This window comes from Pinus tabuliformis, chromosome X (assembly GCF_031772625.1).
Source record: "Pinus tabuliformis cultivar Carrire ecotype Pingquan chromosome X, CPIR1, whole genome shotgun sequence".
NCBI classification, from domain to species: Eukaryota; Viridiplantae; Streptophyta; class Pinopsida; order Pinales; family Pinaceae; genus Pinus; species Pinus tabuliformis.
This window is the reverse complement of record NC_142308.1, coordinates 32,352,864-32,376,764: the sequence shown is the minus strand read 5'-3', so window position 1 is coordinate 32,376,764 and position 23,901 is coordinate 32,352,864. Positions and strand designations below refer to the sequence as shown.

At 37.2% G+C, this 23,901-nt stretch overlaps 2 protein-coding genes across 2 annotated transcripts; one reads left to right on the top strand and one right to left on the bottom strand.

The window, feature by feature from the left end:
* The first annotated feature begins 394 nt into the window (after positions 1-394).
* Positions 395-1,118, top strand: LOC149138187 (putative histone acetyltransferase type B catalytic subunit). The gene has a single exon (XM_089449108.1). It carries the CDS (start codon positions 522-524, stop codon positions 1,101-1,103), a length of 582 nt encoding a protein of 193 aa, XP_089305234.1. The 5' UTR covers positions 395-521; the 3' UTR covers positions 1,104-1,118.
* A 10,852-nt stretch (positions 1,119-11,970) lies between these two features.
* Positions 11,971-17,958, bottom strand: LOC149138186 (endo-1,4-beta-xylanase 5-like). Its single transcript, XM_089450275.1, has 8 exons — positions 17,880-17,958; positions 17,756-17,793; positions 17,354-17,576; positions 16,759-16,955; positions 16,585-16,683; positions 13,294-13,440; positions 12,478-13,113; positions 11,971-12,396 (listed from the first exon to the last, which is right to left on the bottom strand). Exons 1-8 carry the CDS (start codon positions 17,956-17,958, stop codon positions 12,052-12,054), a joined length of 1,764 nt encoding a protein of 587 aa, XP_089306401.1. The 3' UTR covers positions 11,971-12,051.
* Positions 17,959-23,901: the final 5,943 nt, after the last annotated feature.

Genomic DNA, 23,901 nt, shown 5'->3' with positions numbered 1-23,901 from the left:
CACAATCACCACAAATAATATGTCTTTATTGAGTATTGAGATCATCAACCTTTCATCTTTTACAACATTGCCATGAAAGCTTTCTCAAACAATGAGAATTTGACACTCACAAATTTGGAAGGAAATGCGTTCAAAAACCTGACTCAACCTCCTACATCAATCAGCTCTCCTTTGAAAAATCTATCACTTCAAAGATTTCAAAAATTAAAGCAGCATTTCTCATCTCACATCATATTCACCATTAATTCTCTCTTCGTCCCAAATATTATCCTCCACTAACTCTAACCCATTAAAGTTCATGAAAACATTAAGTGTTAAACTTCATTCTCACCCCACTCATTCTCTCACATAATGTGAAAATTAATTCACTTACATGTAATTTTAGGATTAAGCAGACTGTTGACTGTGACGGCACTCCAATAGAGGAAACAAAAACACATTTCCCGCCTTCGCATTTCCATTTATATCTCAATACCAGTTCTCAGACATTTTATCGGCCTTCAAATCTCTGATAAGAAATAATGGCTCCCGTCAAGAGGATCGAACCAGAGAAAACGAAGGCTAACGAAGGCAAGCCGAAGCGCCGGAAAGTAGCGTTCGCCATAGACACAGGAATTGAAGCAAATGACTGCATATCACTTCATCTTGTGAGCACCCCAGAGGAAATGCGAGATGCAGAGGGAGTGGAGGATCAAAGCTTATCATTCAACCCAGAATATATGCAACATTTTGTTGGGGAACATGGGAAGATCTATGGCTACAAAGGCCTGAAAATTGATGTGTGGCTGAACGCCCTCTCATTTCATGCCTATGTGGATATCCAGTATGAGTGCAAAGTTGAGGAAGGAAAGAGCGAGAAAGAAGCAATAGACTTGACAGATCTTATGAAGAGAATATTTGGATGTGGCTTGGTGGAAGACTGTAATGCCTTTATCCAGAGTTTTTCAAGTAACAGTCAATCTATCGAAAGTATGATCCATAATGAAGGTGAGCGCACAGCAACACGTGAAATTTTCACTGATAAGGGTCTATCTGCGCAAGGAGATTCAGAGAGATTGGGAGTCTCGTCCAAGATATTCTGCCTTGAATTGAGTGATCCATAGATACGAGAATGGCATGCACACTTGGAACCACTTGTGCTTCTTTTCGTTGAAGGAAGCCAACTTCTTTTAGAGGCTGTAAATAAAACTGCAGTTTCGAGGGATTCTTATGATGTAACAGTAGAAAACCATCCGAGTCCCTTCAGGAATTACGCGATTGCATGGATACAATACGCCTCCTTTCTTTTGAACCTGTAATGCCTCCAGCACAAAACCCAAAAATAAAAGTGGGTGGTTTCCACCTCCAGATCTAGTTGAAGAAGTGAGGAAACATTTGAAGATTAGTAAGAAGCAGTTCAAACGATGCTGGGAGATTCTTCTATATTTGAATTTGGATCGCTCCGATACCACAGGCTTTGTATCACTGCAAATATCTTCACGCAATCTCTTTCCATTGTCTCAGCATACATTACGAACAAACTCACACGGATGCCCGAATTGTTCAGCCATAGCGCGTCACTGGATTTTACCGCTGGCTGTTTTAGGGAGCGAGTCTGTCACAAAAAAACCTTCTTGGGAATCTTGAATGCAGCTAAATTCTTCCTGCAATTTCCAGAGCAATATACTTGCAGATTCAAACAAAATGCAGAACAGGTATCTTTCAGCTCTGATACCACATATTGAAAAGAGAAATTAACTCATAGAAATATATAAATCACACATAAAAACCCAGACAAAATATTGGCGGAAAAAGGCTGAAGCCTCATGCTTCTCTCTCATTACCCATTTTCATTACAAAAATATTGAATATAGTGTTACAAATAAATAGATGAGAGACAGTGTTCTCAAGATAGTGCGTGCTATCTTAGACACCTTTGGTTGAGATAATTTCTCCTTTGGTTGAGATAATTTCTCACCAGACACACCAATATAGGAGTTACCTAAACTAACTCCTATCTTAGAGGAACAACCCAAGAGTTAGGCACAAATTCCTAACTTGGAATATTTAATTAATTAATTTGTTTTGGATTTATTATTGTTTTATGAGAGAGGCTAACATTGAATATGTGTTAAATTATTCAAAATTTCTACATGTAGCTCCATGATCGCTTGCTGATCCTCAAGCTGTTTGTTCCTCTGCTCCAGATATTTCATGTTCCACTTAGCCCTCTCCAAGTCAAGGGATAAGGCTTCAATCTCTGATTGCTGCTCCTGGATGATCTCTTTGAGCTGTGCACTTGTCGGTTCTGTATCTGTCTCATCATCATGAAGGAGAACAAATTCGGTCTCTCGTTCACCTGAAGGTCCCTCATCCTGCATTGGCTCCTTGCCTTTGTCCTGTTCCTGTGATGCTGATGGTGGAAGCGAGGCCCCTTCCACCCCGGGTGGAGATAACACTCGCTTTGCCACTGCAAACAAACGTCGGGTGCCTTTCTGATATGTAATGAAAACCGACACACTAGCAGTCTCATGGCGCTCATACCGACGAGAAGGTTCACCCTCTTGCTTAACCTCTGATAATACCTGTGAAGTGCTGAAGAAGTCACGGGAGATGAAGTCCTCCCAAGCAATGCCCTGCAATCCCAGCTGATGATCCACCAAAATCCTAATAAGAGCAAAGTGATAAACACTGTTAAGTTGCTGCTGAGGGGTCTTGTGCTGCATGAAGGTGTTCATCCTCTCTATGTTCCTGCAAATGAAAAATGGGATGTTCATCATCTGTACCCTGGTAAAGTGCATGAGCAACCTGATGTGATAGGCATATAGACAAGAGAACCTCCCCTCACAGCTGAAGTACTTCATCATTAGCTGCATGAGTGGAGCATATTCATATTTAAAATATCTGAATGGAAAGAATCTTGTGAGGTGCCTCAAGCAACTAGCCTTAATGTAAGGCTCATAATGCTGCCGATCAACTTTCTGTTTCTTATGCCATGGTTCTCCAACATTCGGTATACTGGTTGCTAATGAGACAGTTTCGGGTGTCAGTGTTGAAGGTGACACCGACCAAGATAGAGTGATATCCATGTCGGTGAAGCACAAAAAGACAGGTCAACTCATGATGAACTCGAACATTAGCCACTCTTTGACAAAATTCAAAACATGATAGATGCTGGAAACATGACATAGCAAGAGGGCATGCCTGCAATTCTGTGAGGGTGGTTGGCTCATCCCTAACATGTTTGCCACTCTTGTGATGTCTCCTGGGAGCCTACTCTTCTGAGGATGAGTCACTTTGTGTCTCCATCTCATACTCTGATGAATGTTGTGATGCCATGACTGCTGTGTGTACTGTATTTAGGCTGCCCTTTAATGATGGTGTGAAGCTGGGTGCTTTTGTGATATCTGCCACCAAAAGGAACAATGAAACAAAAAGGAGTATTAGGAGGGGAGTAATGTGATGGGAATAGGGGTTATGGGGAGAAGTTTGTTTAGGGATATGTAGGGGGTTTGGGTATTTGATAGGGTAGGTTTTTGGGGTGTTATGTTGACAAATAAGAGGAGGGGAAAGAGAATAGGGTTTGGTAGTGTTTTAGGGTAGGGATAATAGGAAAAATGAGAAAGGGAGGATAGGGAAAAATGGTAGGCGAGGGAAAAATGGTGGGTGAAAATGGAACCTTGGCCTCAATACCACAATTATGCAACCCTAGCAAAAATGGCCTTTGGTGTTTTCTTGTGGTTGATTTTATGAGTTTTGTTGCATTCAAACATAGCCATAACCACCATATCATTTATAAACTTTGATGAACAAGTCATGTCATAGAGCCTACCTTTCAATTTGAGGGGCTTCACAAGAAATTTGAGGAAGTTTGGCACGGTTTTGGCCCTTTGTGGGTGTGCGCCGCGCCCGTTGAAAAAATACACTGAGGGATGGCTCTGTGTGCGCCGCGCCCTCTGTGTGCGCCGCGCTCTTGGAAGTTGCCTCCAACTCTCTCCAAACACGCACTTTGCCTCTCAAACACTTTGCAATTTCTCCCTATGCACTTGATTTGCACAATGGCTTTGATTTTGGTGGAAACTTGTATATAAAGACTTGGAAGTCATGGGTTAAATTTTTTCTTCTCCAAAAACCCATTTTTCTAATGTTATGTTTTAACACTTTTTCACTGACTTAAAGCAACACTGATTTTCACTTTCCCTTTGAAATTTTAGCTCAAATGATGAAACTTTCGGCACTCTTTGCAGGGATTGCACGATAGGACATTTGGCCACGGAAACCATGTCTGCATCTGAAGAAATCAACTGACGACTTTTTTGAAAATTTTATCACCAATGACACTGTTTGACTTTTCTTCAAAACAGAGTTTTGAAGAACAGTCAAAGTTTATCAATATGACGATGAAACTCTCTGAATCATTACTTTGTAAGGGCCTCACTCTGGCCTGCATGGATTTACTGGACATATTTAAAGACCAAATTGATTAATCCCTAGACCTAATGATTGAAAATGACTTTCATCCATTAAAGGACCAGGCCTTGATTGTCATGGACTTTGGTGATCATTGACAAAAGACCTAAGCCAGCAGGAGCCAGACATGGGGGGAAATGACTAGCAATGACCTTTTCCGTCAGATAATGGCATGCCCCTAGCGCAATGCAGCTGAGTGAATGGAGCGTGACTCCTAAAAAATGAAATGCATAAAGAGTTGTGATCTCTGACGGAGGACTGACCAGACCGACTCTAACACGGCCCATGGATTGCAAATGCACTTATATTCCCTTGAGAATTTTTGTAGAGAAGAGGGGATGCAAGTCAATACTAGCAAGACCAAAATAATGATTTTCTCTAATAAAAGGAAGTAGAGCCAACATACTTTCTTCTTTGAAGAAGTAAATGAGTACAAGTACCTTGGGATTGATTTCAAAAACAAACTCAATTGGGAGGACTGCGGAAAGAAGAGAATTTTAGGAGGGTGGAAAGCATTATATGCTCTTCAAAACAGATGTAGAGAGGTATAGTTATGGGATTGGAAAATGATTAAAATGCTTTTTGAACTCCTAGTTTGTCTAGTAATGCTATAAGGTTGTGAATTATGGGTTAGTAGCACTCCCGTCTCAAAATGGAAACAAATTAAGAAAATCCAAAAATGCTTGATCATGAACAAGTTCAAAATAAAAAGTTCAGTACCTTATGAGATAATGTTGAGTGAAATAGGAGCAACTCCCATTGAAGCGATTGCTATGGTGCGACTCATAAGATATCTAAAAAGAATTGAGAAAATGACAGTAGGTAGATGGCCTAATGTTATCTTCAATGAAGACATGGGTGAAAGAAAGAAAACATGGATGAAACAAAACTACACATGGATGCAAAAATGGAATATCTACCTCAATGCCTATCCCACAAATAGCAAGGAGCTAAAGGATTTTGTTATGGAGAAGTTTCGTAAAAGGGTATGGGGAAAGAGTTGGGTAGAAAGAAGAAATATTGCATTGAGGAATTCAGCCCTGCATGTGATCTACAACAAAAAGAGTTCATTGGAGCTAGCATTTTGTGGAGGGAAAAGGTCTTATTGCTAAATTAAGGATCAACTTACATCAATTTCGGTGTGAAACAAGATAGTGGAAAAGGCCTAAAGAAGCTTGGGAAGAACGGGTGTGTACATTTTGCATGTTTGGGGTTGTGGAATCAGAAAAACATTTCATTTTGGAATGTAATGTATTCAAAGACATCAGAGAATGTTATGAGAACATGTTAGCATCAGTTTCTTCGCATTGTCTTTTTAGTGAGGGGATTGTTGGAAGGTTGGGCCAGCTCATCATCAATTTGAATCGGAAAAGGGTTGAATTGCAAAAAGCAAAAAATAGGGAACTAATGGTCTCATAGACTATTTTTAATCTTGTGGACCTTAAAATATCATTTCATTTCATTTATGAATTTTATATTATCACAATTAAAATAAATCTTAAAACTTAATTAAATTATAATTTTATTTTAAATTATTATTATTATTATTAATTATAAAAATAATAACATATGCATTAAACGATCATAATTTACGATCTCTACGGTCATAATTTACGATCTCTCTACGGTAATAATTCACGATCTGTCTGCAGTAATAGAAAAACAATCAGGGGCACGTGCACCGACACACATTCCTTATATTTTTCTAATACATATATTTTCAAGTATGAATAATTCACCACAATTACCAAAGATTACCAAAGGTAGACCTAAAACAGTTACTCTACACACATTCCTTATATTTTTCTAATACATATCTGCTCATATATTTTCAAGTATGAATAATTCACCACAATTACCAAAGATTACCAAAGGTAGACCTAGCACAGTTACTCTACAGAGCCTCTATGAGTATATAGTCTTTAGAGAAATGTAGAGAAGAAAGAGAAGTCATGTTACAAATAGAGTTAGCAGAGATGCTGGAAAATAAATTCACATCTCTTGAAGACAAGATCCAAAAACAAATAGAAAATAAAATATAACTATTGGAGAATAAGATGGAGGCAATGGAGACTAGGTTGCAGGTTATAGAAAAACAAAACTAAGATATGAACCAAACATCTCAGCAAGTAGATGTTTATACTTTAGATAGCAAACCAATTAAAGATGAGATGAAAAAATTGATAGAATTAGACCATGAGTGTAACAAAAGGGCCTTGAACCTTATAATCTTAGGTTTGAAAGAGGAGGTAGACGAGGATACTTTAGCCATAACCCAGACAAAATTACATAACAGATTACAAATTTAAACAACATGTCTCACAGAAGCAACAAGGTTGGAGAAACTAACTGAGAATAAAGGAAGGTTGATCTGAATAAAGGTGAGCTCTAATGACCATAAGTATGACATACTTAGTAAAACCTCAAGTCTAAAAGGAACGAGAATATTTATAAATGAAGATCTCATTCCAAAAGATCAAGTAGAATTGAGAAAGGAGGTTCAAAAGGTAAAGGAAGCTAGGAAGGAACGAAAATGGGCAATAATCATAAATAGAAAAGCCGTTATTCGAGATAGAAACCAAAAAGATAATAATAAATAGCAATTCAACATGCTCCAGATTCTTTCTTGGAACTGTCAGGGTTTTCCATGGAACAAAGGCCCCAAGCTAAGTTGGATCTCGAATGATGTTGATATTATTTTGCTTGTTGAAACTTGGGAGCACGAAGAATCTAAGGTCCCTAACATAGATGGCTTTATATTATGGTCTACTTGGAATAAGCGATCCACCTGTAGAGGCATTGGGGATATAGCTTGTTACATTAAGAAGAACATCTCTCCCCATGCTAGGATTTATAAAAATGACCCTTACAACCAATATAGTTGGATAGAAATTACTGACATTTATGATAAAAAGACCTACATAGCAATTTGTTATTCCCCCCATCAATTCTAACTTCTATAAGAAAAAAAATCTAGATAAAAATAGTCCTTACAATGGTTTAGAGAATGCTATTTCTAGCCTAAGGAATGAAAGCAATATCCTTTTAATGGGTGACTTTAATGCTCGAACTTCAAGCAACCAAGCTATTCTTCTAAGCAATCATTCCAACCCTAATCCTCTTTGGTTAGACGAAGACCTTCCTCTAGCTAGCCGGTACAAAAGGAGCTCTGAAGACCTCGGGGAGAATTTTTTTGGGTCGGAGCTACTCAAGCTCTGTAGTGCTCAGAATCTCATAATTTGCAACGGTCTAAAGAAGTGGCTCAAATTCTAGCCACATGACCTGCATCCATGGGCGTGGTAGCAGCGTGGTAGACTATGTTATCTCCGATGTCCCTCTATACAACGAAATAACAAATTTTGACATCTTAAACGACCACGAGCCTGACTCTGATCATAGGCCTTTACTTATAACTCTCAATTTTGTCATGCATAGAGATCCCATAGAAGATAATCCTTATAGCCAAAAGAAGTTAATCTTTGATAGAAATAAAAATAATCTCTTCTTAAATGAATTAAAAAACTAATTTGCTTCCTTTATCTAGTATAGACAACATATAAGATCTCTATCATAATTTTACTACAACCCTCTCATATTCTATTAACAAGTTCTCAATTGAAGTTTCAAGTAATAAAAGAAAGAGCAAAACCAACCCATGGTATGACAAAGATTGTAAAATGCAAGGAGAGCAATTAAGGAAGTTGTTGATGAATCTCTTAAAATTGGCAAGATAAAATTATACAAAGTCCTAACTAAAAAGAAAAAAGGGCAGTATATTCGTAAAAGACAAGAGAATTTCTTACACCTCTCTAAGGTAGCTCCTAAGAAATTTTGGAGGCAGATTCTAACTAGGAAAACTAAAGATAATAATAAAATTGCTTTACACGACTGGAATTTCTATCTTAAAAAGCTTTATGAATCTCCAAATGTCATGGATAAATTTGAAACCTTTCTCACAACGAAAGAAGTTTCTCATTAGAAGACATTGATTTTGGGGTTAATCGCTTGTCTAATGGGAAAGCTAAGGACATTGAAGGTTACTAGGTGGAAATCTTAAAAATTGGAGGTCCTGTTCTCATCCCCCACATTCACAAGCTTTTCAATTAAGCGATCAAGCAAGGGTTCCCTAAACCATGGACTCAAAACCTCATTATCCCTATTTTTAAAAGTGGGGATACAAATAACCCCTCTAATTATTGGACAATTATGATCAGCCCTCTCCTAGCCAAGTTATATGGTATTATTTTGGAAAGGAAGTTGAGTACAACACTCAACAACATACCACCTCGTTACGCTTAGGATCATTATGGAGGAATGTCGTAATGATAAATCCAATCCCTTTTGTTGCTTTGTGGACTTTAGAAAGGATTTCGATACAGTTCCTAGAAACAACCTTTGGAACAGATTAGAAGAGCTAAAGGTTCCTTTTGAGTTGAGAGTTGCCACTATAAGGTTATATGAGAATGTAATTGCCAAGTTAAAGAACAATGAGGGGTGGTCGAAAGATATTAAGTGTAATATCGGAGTTAAACAAGGTTGCCCGCTCTCCCCTACCCTATTTGGCATTTACATTGACAAGCTAGAGGGTTGTTTAGAGGAAGCAGGATGTGTTGGCACGATCTTAGATGGGATATTCATCATCCTTCTTCTCTACACTGACGATATTGTTCTTCTCGCAAGGTGCCCATCTGATCTTGATAAGCAACTTATACTTCTTAAGGATTTCTGCTCTACCATGGGTATGATTTTTAACACTGATAAAAACAAAGTTATGATTATCAAATCCAAGAAGAACACTTACGCTAATTTTATGTATGACAATAGTAACTTGGAGGAAGTGTCTTCCTACAAGTACCTAGGAATTGATATTCATCACAAGCTCAATTGGAACTATACTGGAACTATAGCATTGAGAAAAGGATTAATGGGGGATGGAAAGCTTATTTTGGTCTTGAAAATAATTGTAAAACGACAAACCTCGTAATGTGGGATAGAAAGAAGTTCCTTTTTGAAACTTTAGTCACTCCGGTTATCTTATATGGATGTGAGGTTTGGGGTTGTAGCATCTCTAGAGAATCCTGGAGAAAGATTGAGCAAATTCAGAAGTGTTTTATAACGTATAACTTCAAAATTAAAAGCAACACACCCTATCCTATTCTTCTTATAGAAGTGGGTCTTTCCCCTATCGAGAGCCTAGCTATGACTAGGCTTCTATTATACAAGCACAAACTCAATAACATAGGAGACCATAAACTTCCTAAGCTAGCTTTAAATTCCAGCCAAAACCACCTAAGGCTCAAATGAGCTTGGTATAAAGACACCAGGGCCTGGTTAAACGAGTGGGAGATCGACGAGAATGTTGCATTGCAAAACATTAATAACATCAAAAATATTGTTACTTCTAAGTTCAAAGAAAAAATGTCGTGTGAGAAAGATTTAGCAGTTAAAAGAAAATTAAGATATTATAAGGAGGTCATCAACCCCACCCTAGAAGAATCTCTCTGTTTTAAGACGAAGTTTTCATGGCACAACCCTTTCCAGGTTGAGGATAAGACATTCCAAAGAAGACAGCTACGAACGTTCCACTTATCTGTACTTCATGACATCGTAAATCACGACACTCCTCAAATTCGCTTAATCTTATTGCCCACTTCTATATCCCAATAAATTATGAGGGACTGGTTTTGTTTCTAGTTATGAAAACGTTAAATTCCAAGGTCTTGTTACTGACTTGTAATTAATTTTAGAATTGATTTATTTCATTTTAGAATGTGAGACTTTCAAAGACAACAGGGAATGATATGCTATGCTGGCAGTTAGCTTTGGGGATAATCTATTTAGCCAAGGGTTTGTGGAGAAGCTGGAAGCATTTATTTTGAAGCTTTACAGAAAAAAGGCCAAATACATCAAGCAACAATTTGTCCCATAGACTATCTTTAGCCTCGTGAACGTTAAAATAATTTCTTTATTTCTATATCTAACACATAGCTTCAATCTTCTACACTAGTATTCCTTGCAGTATAAATCTATAAATTTCATTGTAAAAACTTCCATTCAAAAGATGGAAATATATATATAATGAGAGACTTTGTTTTAGTCACTCAATAATTTGGAGTGATTGATTTTAGAATGATAATTGAGGTAGGGAGGGTCCACTCTCAAATTCCAAATGACTTAGTTAAGACACCTTCACCCAATGGTGGGAGGGTGAACTTCCCTTTCAAATGCAAAATTTTTGTAGTTGAGGTATCTTTACCCAGTAGGAGATCATGTAGCTTGGATGATAAATGTTTGTGAATCGACAAATTTCTTGTTTTTGTATTTGGCTCCATAGGGTGGCCTTTTTATCTACACTGCTGGCCAAAGCCACCTTCATCCACAGGAGGAATTATTGTGAATCTTGAGATGAACCATAGATTGAGTGACTAGAATTTTTTTAGAAATACGAAGAGTGTGAATAAATATTTGGTTTGTGAATAAATATGTAGTTTTGAAAAGATTTATTTGCTGACTAAATTAGTAAATCCTAATGCAAAGGTGTTGAGAGAATATTTGACCTTTGTGATACTGAACAACAAAAACTCTATCAACTTAACTATCCTTTAATCTAGATAATTTTTTTATATTCAATCCAGTTTTATCAATATTTAAAATACCTGTATTTTATTTGTGTTCAATCATGTATCTGTCATTCCTAGTAAATCCATATAGCTATAATAACTGTGATTTACTAAACATATTCAACATATTTGAAAACGTCTCGGGAAACAAATTACACACTATAATTGATCAGCATGGGTACAGATATGGGAAACAAATACTAACAGTGCAGTGATGAAGGCCAAGGTTGTACACGTAAATTTATGGCCATTTTGAAACACTAATCATAATTAATAATAATAATAAAAAAGTTTAAATCTTAACAAAAATCAATCAATTTTATTTTTTCCACAGAAAAAATCAACTGCTTTCATTTTAAATAAGGTAGATGAATCCATAGAATGAGAACATGAAGCAGATAAAGTGCCAACTCCAGAACAAGGGCAGATAATGATCTTTATTACGTTGTGTAAAGATATTTGTAAAGCAGAGATGTTATTAGTTTGTAAATTGATGCGTACCCAAATCATGTATTTATAATGAATGCCGATCACCTGTATTCCAAACCTGAGACATCGAAGTAGAATGTGGTTCTATAACGTATGGCCATTCAGTCCAGCCCAGTAGCGAGCTCAACAAGAAGGCAGCATTGAAAAAGGTAATTTATATTGCAGGGGCGCTCCAGCCATTTAGTCCAGGCAGGCCAGTAGCGAGCACAACCAGAAGGCAGCATTGAAAAAGGTAATTTATATTGCAGGGGTTCTCCTCCATAGACACACACCTCCATACATATTTCAGTGGTAGTCTTCCATACACACGCATATCTCCATTTTAACATGGGGTTGTTGAGATCCGAGTGTAACATACAGCCATCTTGAGATCTTAACTCGGGTCGTTGAATCCCCATCTCAACTACGTTTTTCTATTACTTGTATATATTTAATTCTTTATATTTATATCATTGTTAGTATATACCGCAGGTTACAATCTTTTCATTGATAATTACACAACAACGCTAATGTGTTGTGGTTGTTCAGATGTTCTCGAAATCTTGAAAGAATTAGTACCAGTAATGTGGGGATGCTTTACAGTGACGGTGTACTCGCCGTAAAATCCTGAAAAATTGAAGGTCCCGCTCTCATGATCAGTAAAACCACTAATGCCTCTGCTTTGCCATTCTTTTAACAATTTGTCAACCGTATTGCCTGGAGGCAAATTATTGAAATTATTGTCAATGAGACACATCCTGTCACATCCACTGGGAGGCGGCCATGCCGACCAAATGACTATGCCTCCCACAGCAGGGTGAGAAAATCCTTCCCGCAGTACTTCTTCCAAATACTCGGCCTGTTCCAAACATTAAACATGAGATTCATAGACGTTTTGATTTATTGAAAAGAGAAATTATGGACCTGAAAGCTTGCTTACCTGTGTAGTTTGATTCACGTCGTTGTCAATATCGACCTCTGTTAGCCAGGTTGGCAGACCCAAAGACCCCAATTTGTCCAATACAGATCTCATTAATGGTAAGTTAGGCTTTGAAAAATGGGATTCCAATCCAATTCCTTCAATCAGCCCTGGCCGACTAATGTCATGCAGCTTCTGCACATATGCATCGGGTATGGCGGCCATGTCACTGCAGGTCTCGATTGTATTGTAGTCGTTCATGAACAATGGAGTGGAGGGATCTAATTGCTGAACCAGTTGGAAGATATTTGCAGAGGCATTGGGCCCCAACTTGTCCTCAAAGAATGAAAAATGAAGCATCTCATTGCTGACATCCCATTGGATGAATTGGCCCTTGTACCTTCCCACTACTGAATGGACTCGATTGTCCACTGCCTCTTGGAGTTGTTGGGCATTCAGATTCTTTACCCACTGCATAACATATTTTGGATCCTCCCACACTATGTTGTGCCCCCGCATCTTTATATTGTTTTCTTTGCAGAAGCTCACCATGGCATCTGCGTCCCTGTAATTCTCTTGCCCTTGCTCAGGCTCCGTGCTGTACCATTTTAGCTCGTTCAAAAATGTTGCTACGTTGAAACGTTCAAGAAACCATTTCTGAAATCAGATTATAATAGCTTAAGAGACCATTTCTGAAATTAGATTATAATAGCTTTAAAGGAAAAAAAAATTCAGCCAAACATGAAGGGTTAAAAGGATAATTTCTGAAATCAAAATGGCTTCAATCGAGATGAAATAAAAAGCGAAAAACTGGGTAAATTCAGTGATTAAGTCCACCTGATAAACACTATTGTTCAGTATTGTGTTCGCTATAGCGCATCCTATGGGAATGTCCCTCTTGGCTTGCTTGATGAATAGTTTGGCTCCTTTCAATGGATGCCCTGTACTGTTGACAGCGTGCACAATGAAATGTCCCTTGCGACTCTGTAATATGTACCCATCTCAATTAACAACACACCAGACTCAAAAATTAACAACCCAGCAATCTTTATGTTGTAGATGAAGTTCAGAAAAAATCATTGTAATGTTCAAAGAATGTTGAGATGGAGGATGATGGGCCAAGATTTCCAATTTTTTTACCCCATTGCAAAATAATGTGAAAGTTAAATCTATATCAAATGTGATGTCATAAATAATATGATAAAAAATTTATGTTCCCAGGAAATGTGGGTGCGGGGATGGGGACGGCATTTTTGGAAACAGGGTGCGTGGGTTCGTCGAGTAATATAATAATATTAAATTTTAATAATTATATTTTATAAATTATAAATTTATAATTAATAATATATATGAAATTTGAATTTGTATATTTTTTCAACTTTAAACAAGAAAACTTTAATGATAATCATTTAAACATGCACATCATTGAACATTCAACATTGACATTGAAATTTCCAAATTTATCACCAAAAAACTGTTCTTTTCAATCTTTTCCGTGTAACCATGACACTGTGACAGCTATGTGAGAGAGCTCAAGGCTACTACTAAAACTGAAAATTCTCCGTGTAACCATGACACTGTGACAGCTATGTGAGAGAGCTCAAGGCTACTACTAAAACTGAAAATTCAAAATACATACTAGGATAAATGCTAGACTCATCTATTTTGGTGACACTTGGTACAGATTTTGTCACACACAGGCTTTAAAATAACTATACATCTTAGGTTCATTTGCAAGGATGCCTATCAATAAATCAGGCTGTGGTTGTACAGACCCTTCCTCCTACACAGCCAAGGAGTGTTAACATTTTTGCCTCCTGCTCTAATTTCACGACAGCTTCTCTCCTTATTGAAATTGCTCATTCTGGCTGGAGCTTGAGCTTGTAACTTTGCTTTGAATGTTTAGTCTCTCCCATATAAAAACACAATTTTTTCATAGGAGATTCTTCTCAACCTGATAGTGGTCTCGAATTTTCTTGATGTCTAATCATCCACCTGCCCCATGCATGGTGTGCTCTGTGGTAAAGCAATCCCAAAAACAATGGCAGCCTTACCCTTCCATAAAACATGCTTATCAGTCTTTGTTTCCCAATAAAATGCACAGCAGCCATTTGATGGCTTGAGGGATAGTTTGTCTTTGAGTGCGAAGCTCTGCCTGAATATTAATTATCTAAACATAAAACATCTTCGCAGTTTTTAGAGATTACTTGGTGTACAAGTCTGTAGAGACCATATATGATTTAGGCATATTTTCCTAGTTTTAATCTTAACATGATGTTATCAGAATGCTGTGAGAAATTGGCAGATTTTGATACTTAATTTAGCCATTGTCCAAAATAGCCCTTCGCCATTTAACAGCATCAGCTGATTATAGCTTATGGCTGGTCTCAATCCTACTTTCTATTTGACTGAAAATGTCTGAACCTATATGTGTGCATTTACAGTTTATAATTTGATGGTTATTTGGCTCGGGAATGAATGTTTCATTCCAAATTGATTTACAAGAATGTAAAAAACTTAAAAAACCGGGTGCGGGTACCCGTGCAACACAGGTTTTGATGGTAAGGACCGTGGAAGAATGTTTCATTCCAAATTGATTTACAAGAATTGATTTAGAGTTTTTAGGTTTTGTTATAAGTTATTTTTTAAATTTCAATAAAAAAAATTATTTGAAAATTAAATTTTTAATATAGTTTTTTTATGAAGAACCCAAAGAACCCAACCTGAAGAACCCGAAGAACCCAAGAACCCAAGCACCCGAAGAACCTAAGAACCCGTTAAAGGAAAAGAACCCAAATTTTTTTTTTGAAGAACCCGGTTCTTTTGGGGTCGTCTGGGAAGAACCCGTACCCGAATCTGGTACTTGGGTGCGGAACCCGGGACGGGTTCGAGAACCCCACCCCCAGGTGGGGGTACCCATGCAACACAGTAAAAAATATTAAAAGAGGTACAGGTACAGACATTAAAAAAAATTAAAAACATAAAAAATTTAATGATGGGCAAATATGATAAACATTTATTTCATTTCATTTAAATTCACAAGTTAAAGTTATATAAAATATGGTAAATGATAAACATTTATTTCATTTTATTTACATTTTACCAGTTAAAGTCATATCAAGTATTAAAGGTAACATTTATATAGGTGGTAAATATGAATATACATCAAAATATTTTAATAGGTACGAAAAAATAATTGAATTATAATTTTATTTTATATTATTATTATTATTTATAAAAAGAATTAAAAGTGAATTAAATATATATAATTTATTCTTTATTATGAAGATTAGTAGTTTATAAATAAGTTTTATACCAAGGGTTATTAATACTATATGTCCAAAAACTTATAAACTCATTTGATATGATTTTAAACTAATTTTAATTTTTAATTTGTAATTATTATTAAAAATATTTTAGATTATTCAGTGGAGGTTAAATCTCTAACATCTACTTAATAATTATTGATAATTAACTTATATTTCCATATATCTTGGAGCAAAATAGACACGTCTAATTTTAGATGTTGTCTAATATGTATCTTGATTAAAAATTTCTGAATATTGTTTAATTTTAGATGTTGCCTAGTGTATCTTGACTAAAAATTTCTGAATATCTAAAAAATTTGATGAACAAAAAAAATTAATCTCTATGTGTCTTGATTGCAGATTTCCAAATATTTCAAAAATGTAATAGAAAAAAACGGTCAAACGATCAATATTAAAACTGCAATTTAGATATCACCTTCAATATATAATTCAAACTCAATTTTGAGTTGAATTATATTAATATAATACAAAATATAATACCAACTCAATTTTGATTTAAATTATGTTCATATAATACAAACTGAAACTCAATTTCGACCATTTTGATTACAAATTTTAGCCAGCATTGTTGAGCAATAAGCGAGTTGAAAATGAAAAGAGAAAATTGAAAAAATTAATTTTTAGTTTTTGAAATTTCATAAAAAGATTCCATTTAATTTGAGTAAAATAATAATTCCAAAGGAGGTTCCATTTGAGAATGATTCATAATGGAATTAAAAGATTTCATTTACTCCCAGAGAGTGCATTTTGAATAAATTTTAATGTTAATAATTGGAATCCCAGGGTAATAATATAATACCTGTTGGATATTGGCTTCTTGGTGTGCTTGCCATTGCTCTGGACTAAACGGCTGTAACGATACACTATCCAACCAGATCTCTGTTTCCGTATCGTTGCTCTGGAAGACAGGCGATATTAGACAACATTGCAAAAAATAAATGGAATTGGGTACCAGCCTTAAATGTCAAGGTACCTCAAAGTATAACGTGGCGGAAGAGGGAGAGGAATCTAAGGTAAGGCCTCCTTTGAGAAGAGACCAGCAACCAGCGCGTGCAATAACAGTCCCGGCGCAGTTGTAGTCAGTTCCAGCTCCGCCGTTGCTGTAATTAGTAGCAACCGTGGCCTTCACAACTGCACTCTTCGTATTTATTCCCGAGATCTGCAACCACGCTGACCCAAATATCCCACCTCGTTATTACCCAATCTAGTCCCATTACATTGGCTAAAGGGTATTTCAACCATTCAAATTGAATCCCAAGCTGAAATTAAATGATACAATGCCTGAGAATTTTATGCCAAAGTTTGGTTGAACTTAATTAGAGAATATCTTATAAATTTGACCAGGAATGAAAAAATGAATGATTAAGGTTGGAAATAGTAAATTACGTCAATGATTAATGTTGGAAATAGTAATTTACTTCAGTATTTGAGTATTGTAATTAAGTTTAGTTAGAGTTTATCATGATTCCGTAATTAGTTGGTGTGGTTTTTAAGAACTATAAATTCTATTTTGATGCTACTTACAATAAATTGGCTCTATAATATTGATATTAATAAAAATACCATACCTGCGAGAGTATACATCATTCCTTGGGTCAGATTGAGGTTCTGCGAGGGAGCATCGTAGCTGTTTTTCCTTCCCTGAGCGACCAGATAATTATTCCCGTCCGGGGCCGATCGTACTTCCAGCGTGGTGTTTCCAAAAGGAGTCCACCCCTGGACCCCATTGTTTATATCGGGATTCACGATAATTCCTCCTCCGTATGAAGGTGAAGGTGGCTTTTGCAGGCACTGCAACACATATATATATATATATATATATATATATATATATATATATATCCAACAAATATCAAACCACAGATTTTTCTCAGAAATAAGAATACACAGAATATTCTACTGTATTAATCTAATCCTATTGCAGAAATAACTTCTTCACTTTTAATTTAACAATCACTTTGGCCTCTCACCTCTGTGGTGGCGAAACGATCATACTGAACGCCGCCATCTGAAAGGAATACACACAGAGATTATCACATAAATCCTCAACTCAAACAATAAATATCAAACATCAAACCGTTGCATAGTCCATACCGCTGGCAGAAGCTCTCAGTTGGGCCAACACCAGAACTACCGAAATCGCCACCAGTGGTTGCAGATAGCGGCTATCCATAACCAAATACCATGAAAGGCTGGTAAATATGAGAAACAATAATATCATTGCAAATGTAACGCACATATATACAATTTTACTAGGAGGGTTGGGCTTCCCTGGAAATAATGTGGAAACTTATATAAATAGATTGTAATCAATGGAAGATTTTTAAAATTCTCAATCCATTTTTATACTAAAGATAAATATCAAACTAAAAAACAATATCACCCAATTGTATCGTTAAATTTCTATAAAAATAAAAGCAAAACCGTAGAAGAAAATAAAAGCTTCTCTATAAAAATTACAGCAAAAACGGAGAAGAAAATAAAATATATATAACATTTTCATAAAAGCTGTGAATCTCAAATTATAAAGCTTTCCATTGCTGGAATGATAATTCCAACTGCAGGTTGCAGGTTGCAGGTTACAGGCGGACGTGGGCAGCAACGGATGCCAACTCAACAAGTGCAGCGATCGTGCGTTTTTCGGCCGCCCGAAACTTTTCGCACCAGCCTTCTGGCGAAGGAATATTCAGGCGATCGACTCCGATACGATGTGGTGGCAGCACGTGTCTCTCGCCTGACATCAGCCGACGCAATTTTTCGGAGGCTAAAGTTTTGCAGCAAAAGGCCTCCCGATATCCTTTCCAGCCATCCGATTTAATCCTTCATCCTCCGTCGTTGATTGCTCCAAGCTGCATACGGGCCCGCATCAAATCAAGGATTGCGTGGAGTAAAAGATTTTGCGTTGACCGCCGAAAAGAAATTTAATGAATTAATTTTTGTTCGTAGATAGTAGGGGATATGTCTCAGTTTTAATTGCACGAACGTATGGTGAGTTTAAAAGAATGGTATGGTCACTTTGTAATATTATATACGCAATGTAATTTCCAAAGTATTGGAGCTCGTGCTTTATTGTAAAGTAAATAGTTTTATTTTGTAGTTAGTTTATTATGTATGGTGTAAGAGAGTTAAAAAAAAATATGAACGCACAGCAGTGTTATGTTGAAGCTCGCGGCAGCGAAAGAGCAAGGGGAACAACAGATAAATTATCATGTATTTCCTGTGGTAAAAAGTGATGCGAATATATGCACAGCAGTGCATAGATTATATGTGTTGACCATTTTGTAATGCGTAGCAAGTTTTGGAGCACATAATGTTTTGTTTATTTGGAGCAGTATGTAAAAGAAGATTTTACACCAGTAAGTTTTTTTTTGTTTTCACAGCAGTGAATGTAAATGAGAATTTTACCCAGCTCAGTGAATTCTCAGGGTGAAAACAGAGTTATGGTTGAATGTTGTTTTTTTGGTAAATCCCTCTCAGTAAAAGAGGAAGAAATATGTTGTTTTAGGCATTTTTTATTTTAAATGAATATCAATCATTTTATGGTGGTGAAATACTCTGTTCTTCAGTAAATTTTTTTTAAAAAGCTCCCTGTGCACAAAAGGATCATGTGGAGGTGAAACAGAGCATTGCCTCTGTGGTGTTAAATTTTTTTTGTTTTTGGGATTTTCTCAGAAAAAATCCCCAACAGTGGTATCAGAGCAGGCTCAGGCACTTTGAAGGTGACAAAGAAGCTGAAGGGAGGAGTCTTTGTTGCAGCAGTAGATCTTCTCCAGCAAAGTAAAGTCTCAGGCAAAGGATTCAGGTATTTCACTAAGTTTTTTTGTGTTGCTGAAGAAACAGTTAGTGTTTTAAAATACACAGTCAAGAAATTGAAGCATAGTTGTAGCTGCAAGAATGGCTGGCACAAGCACCAGTAATAGCATGGGTATGCAGCTCCCATTATTTGATGGTAAAAACTATGACTATTGGGCAATAACAATGAAAGCCTTGTTTGCTTCCCAAGACTTATGGGAAATAGTTGAGGAAGGTTTTGAACAACCAGCAGATGAAAATGAGTTTAATGCATTAACTCAAGGAGAGAAGGATCTATTAAAGAGCTGCAAGAAGAAGGATTCAAAAGCCCTTTTCTTCTTGTATCAAGCAGTGCATGGAAGCGTGTTTCCAAGGTTAGCAGCAGCTAAGACATCCAATGAAGCATGGCAAACCCTCAAGACAGCCTATCAAGGCATGGAGAGAGTGAAGACAGCAAAACTACAATTGCTGAGGAAAGATTTTGAGAATCTGTGCATGAAGGAGTCAGACAACATTGACTCATTCTTCACATATGTAATTGGTTTGGTCACACAGATAAGGACTCATGGAGAAACCCTTGAAGATAGGAGGATTGTGGAGAAAATATTGAGGGTCTTACCCTCAAAGTTTGATGCGATTGTCACCACCATTGAAGAGACAAAGGATCTCTCAAAATTTTCAGTTGATGAACTACATGCATCACTGATAACACATGAGCAGAGGTTGAGTAGAAATGAAAACTCATCTCTAGAGCAAGCCTTCAAGACCCAGATGTCATTTGGAAGAGGAAGAGGTCAAGGCAGAGGAAACAAGAGAGGAAGAGGCAGAAGCCAGAACAGAGGTGGAAGGAACAGCCCAGCAAATGCACAAGGAAGAGGCAGCAATCCAAATCAGAACCAAGGCCAAGGCAGCAGCCAACAAGGAGGACAACATCATGGTCAAGGACAAAGGTATGAAAAATCCAATGTCCAATGCTATTATTGTAAAAAATATGGGCATTATGCCAGTGAATGTAGGAAGAAGCAGCATGATATGAGTAATAGACAAAATGCTAATGTCACTAGAGAAAACATCAGCCAAAATAATGTGTTGTTAGCTTGTAACATGGCTGAAACAAACAGTGAAGACATATGGTTTTTAGACTCAGGTTGCAGCAACCATATGACAGGGAACATAGCCTTCTTTTCTGCCCTAGATAAAAATGTGAAATCAGAAGTCACACTAGGAACTGATAGTAAAATCTCTGTTATGGGAAAAGGGGAGGTAAAAATATTTACAAAGCAAGGAGAAAGGAAAACCATAGCAGATGTCTACTATGTCCCCGGAATGAGATGTAACCTCTTGAGTATTGGACAGCTTGTCCATAAGGGGTACAATGTTTTCTTTAAAAATGATGTATGTACCATCATGGATATAGCACCCAGCAAAAGATGCATTGCTGAAGTGAAGATGACGAGGAACAGGATGTTCCCTCTTAGAATCAGGGCAGATTTGAAAAACAAAAATGAAATTGCAGCAGTCACCCAAGAGGCTTTCCAAAGCGTGCCAAAGGATGAAAATTGGTTGTGGCACTTGAGATTTGGACATCTCAATTTTGGAGGTCTAAATTTGTTGAGTAGGAAAGGAATGGTAAGAGGATTACCATTGATAGAGAAACCGGATAGCCTTTGTAAAGGTTTCATATTAGGAAAACAACACAGAGAAAGTTTTCCATCAGGGAAGAGCATAAGGGCAAAGGCACCCTTAGAGATCATCCACTCAGATTTATGTGGACCGATGCAAGCTCCATCATTAGCAGGCAGCCAATATTTCCTAACATTCATTGATGACTTTACAAGAAAGACTTGGGTATATTTCCTTAAAAACAAAAGTGAAGTGTTTGAGAAATTCCAAAATTTCAAGGCATTTGTGGAAAACCAAAGCGGGGTGCACATTAAAGTTTTGAGAACTGATAGAGGAGGTGAGTATATCTCCAAGGAATTCCTAAGATTTTGCAGAGAAAATGGAATTCACAAACAATTTACAGCTAGGTACACCCCACAGCAAAATGGAGTTGCTGAAAGGAAGAACAGGACCATCATGGATATGGCGAGGAGCATGCTGAAGGCAAAGCATTTGCCAAATGATTATTGGGCTGAAGCTGTAAATTGTGCAGTGTATATTTTGAACAGGTGTCCTACAAAAGCAGTGATGAACAAGGTGCCAGAAGAAGCATGGAGTGGGAGAAAGCAAGGAGTCACCCACATGAGAGTTTTTGGATGTGTGGCCTATGCACACATACCAGATCAGCTAAGGAGGAAGTTGGACAGCAAAGGGGAGAAATGTCTTTTCATTGGATACAGTGAAGAATCCAAAGCCTACAGGTTGTATATCCCATCTACCAAGAAGTTTTTTGTCAGCAGAGATGTTCAATTCATTGAAGAGGAAGCTTGGGATGGAAGCATAGAGAAAACAATGAATGTTAAAAATTGTTTGTCTCGTGATGAAGATGATGAGGAGATGGCTGAAATGCATCCCCAAACAGCAGCGCCAACACAAGGACAGCAAGGGACACCATTGAGGATAAATGAGAGTGCTTCTCCAAGCACACCACAAGGAGGAAATTCAACTGCGTCTTCAAGCACTTGCACACCAAATGAAAGAGGTAAGAAGTTTAGAAATCTAAGTGACATTTATAATGAAGGAATGAATTCCTTATTTGCCTTGTATTGTCAAGATGCAATCAAAGATAAGAAATGGATAGAAGCTATGGATGAGGAAATGAATGCCATAGAGAGAAACAAAACATGGGATTTTGTTGAGCTACCAAAAGGTAAAGAAGTCATTGGAGTAAAATGGGTTTACAAAACCAAGAGCAATGCTGAAGGCAAGATAGAAAGACACAAGGCAAGGCTGGTTGTCAAGGGGTACAAACAGCAGTATGGAAGAGATTATGAGGAGACTTTCGCACCGGTTGCAAGAATGAAAACCGTGAGAGCAGTGCTGTCTATAGCAGCTCAAAACAAGTGGAAAGTCTATCAAATGGACGTGAAGTCAGCATTCCTAAATGGAGTGTTAAAGGAAGAGGTTTATGTTGAACAGCCTCTCGGCTATGAGAAGAAAGGTGAAGAGCACAAAGTGTGCAAATTGAAGAAGGCTCTTTATGGGCTGAAGCAAGCGCCAAGAGCATGGTACAGCAGGATAGATTCATATCTATTGGATAATGAATTCGATAAGTGTGAAGGAGAACCCACCGTCTACATCAAAGAAAAAGATGGTAAAATTTTGATTGTTGTCTTGTATGTTGATGATGTGATTTTCACAGGTAATGATGATCAGCTCATTAAGAATTTTAAATCAGTCATGAAAGAGGAATTTGAAATGACTGACATGGGTTTCTTGAGATACTTCTTAGGCATAGAAGTAGATCAAAATGAAAAAGGAATTTTTATCTCACAAGCAAGATATATAAATCAAGTATTGAGCAGATTTAACATGCAAGAATGCAAGGCAGCGATCACTCCCACAGTAATGGGATTAAAACTCAGCAGAGAGGACAGCAGCAAGGATTTTGATCCTAGTTTGTACAAGAGTATTGTTGGCAGCCTTATGTATTTAACAGCTACTAGGCCTGACATTATGTATGCTGTTAGTTTAATTTCCAGATTCATGGAGAGGCCAAAGGAGGCACATTGGCAGGCAGCAAAGAGAATTTTGAGGTATGTCAAAGGTACCAAAATGTTTGGAATTTTATATAATGTCTCAGAACATTCAGATTTAATTGGATACACTGATAGTGATTGGGCTGGAAGTGTAGATGATCGGAAAAGCACTTCCGGTTATGTTTTTCATATGGGTTCAAGAGCCATTTCATGCCTAAGAAGCAGTCCATTGTAGCATTGTCTACAGCAGAGGTTGAATATGTGGCAGCTACAGCAGCAGCATGTCAGGCAGTGTGGATGAGAAGAATGTTGAGAAGCTTAGGCCAAGAGCAGGCAAAAGCAACAGTGATTTATTGTGACAATAGCTCAGCTATTGCATTGTCAAAGAATTCAGTGTTTCATAAGAGAACGAAACACATTGATACAAGGTTTCACTACATCAGAGAATTGGTGAACAATGGAGAAATTGTCCTAGAACATTGCAGGACTCAAGAACAGGTAGCAGACATTTTGACAAAGCCATTGGATCAGAAAAGCTTTGAATTTTTGAGAAAGTGTCTGGGTATGACCGAATGCCCAGCAGTTGAAATTAAAGGGGAGTGTTGGAATGATAATTCCAACTGCAGGTTGCAGGTTACAGGCGGACGTGGGCAGCAACGGATGCCAACTCAACAAGCGCAGCG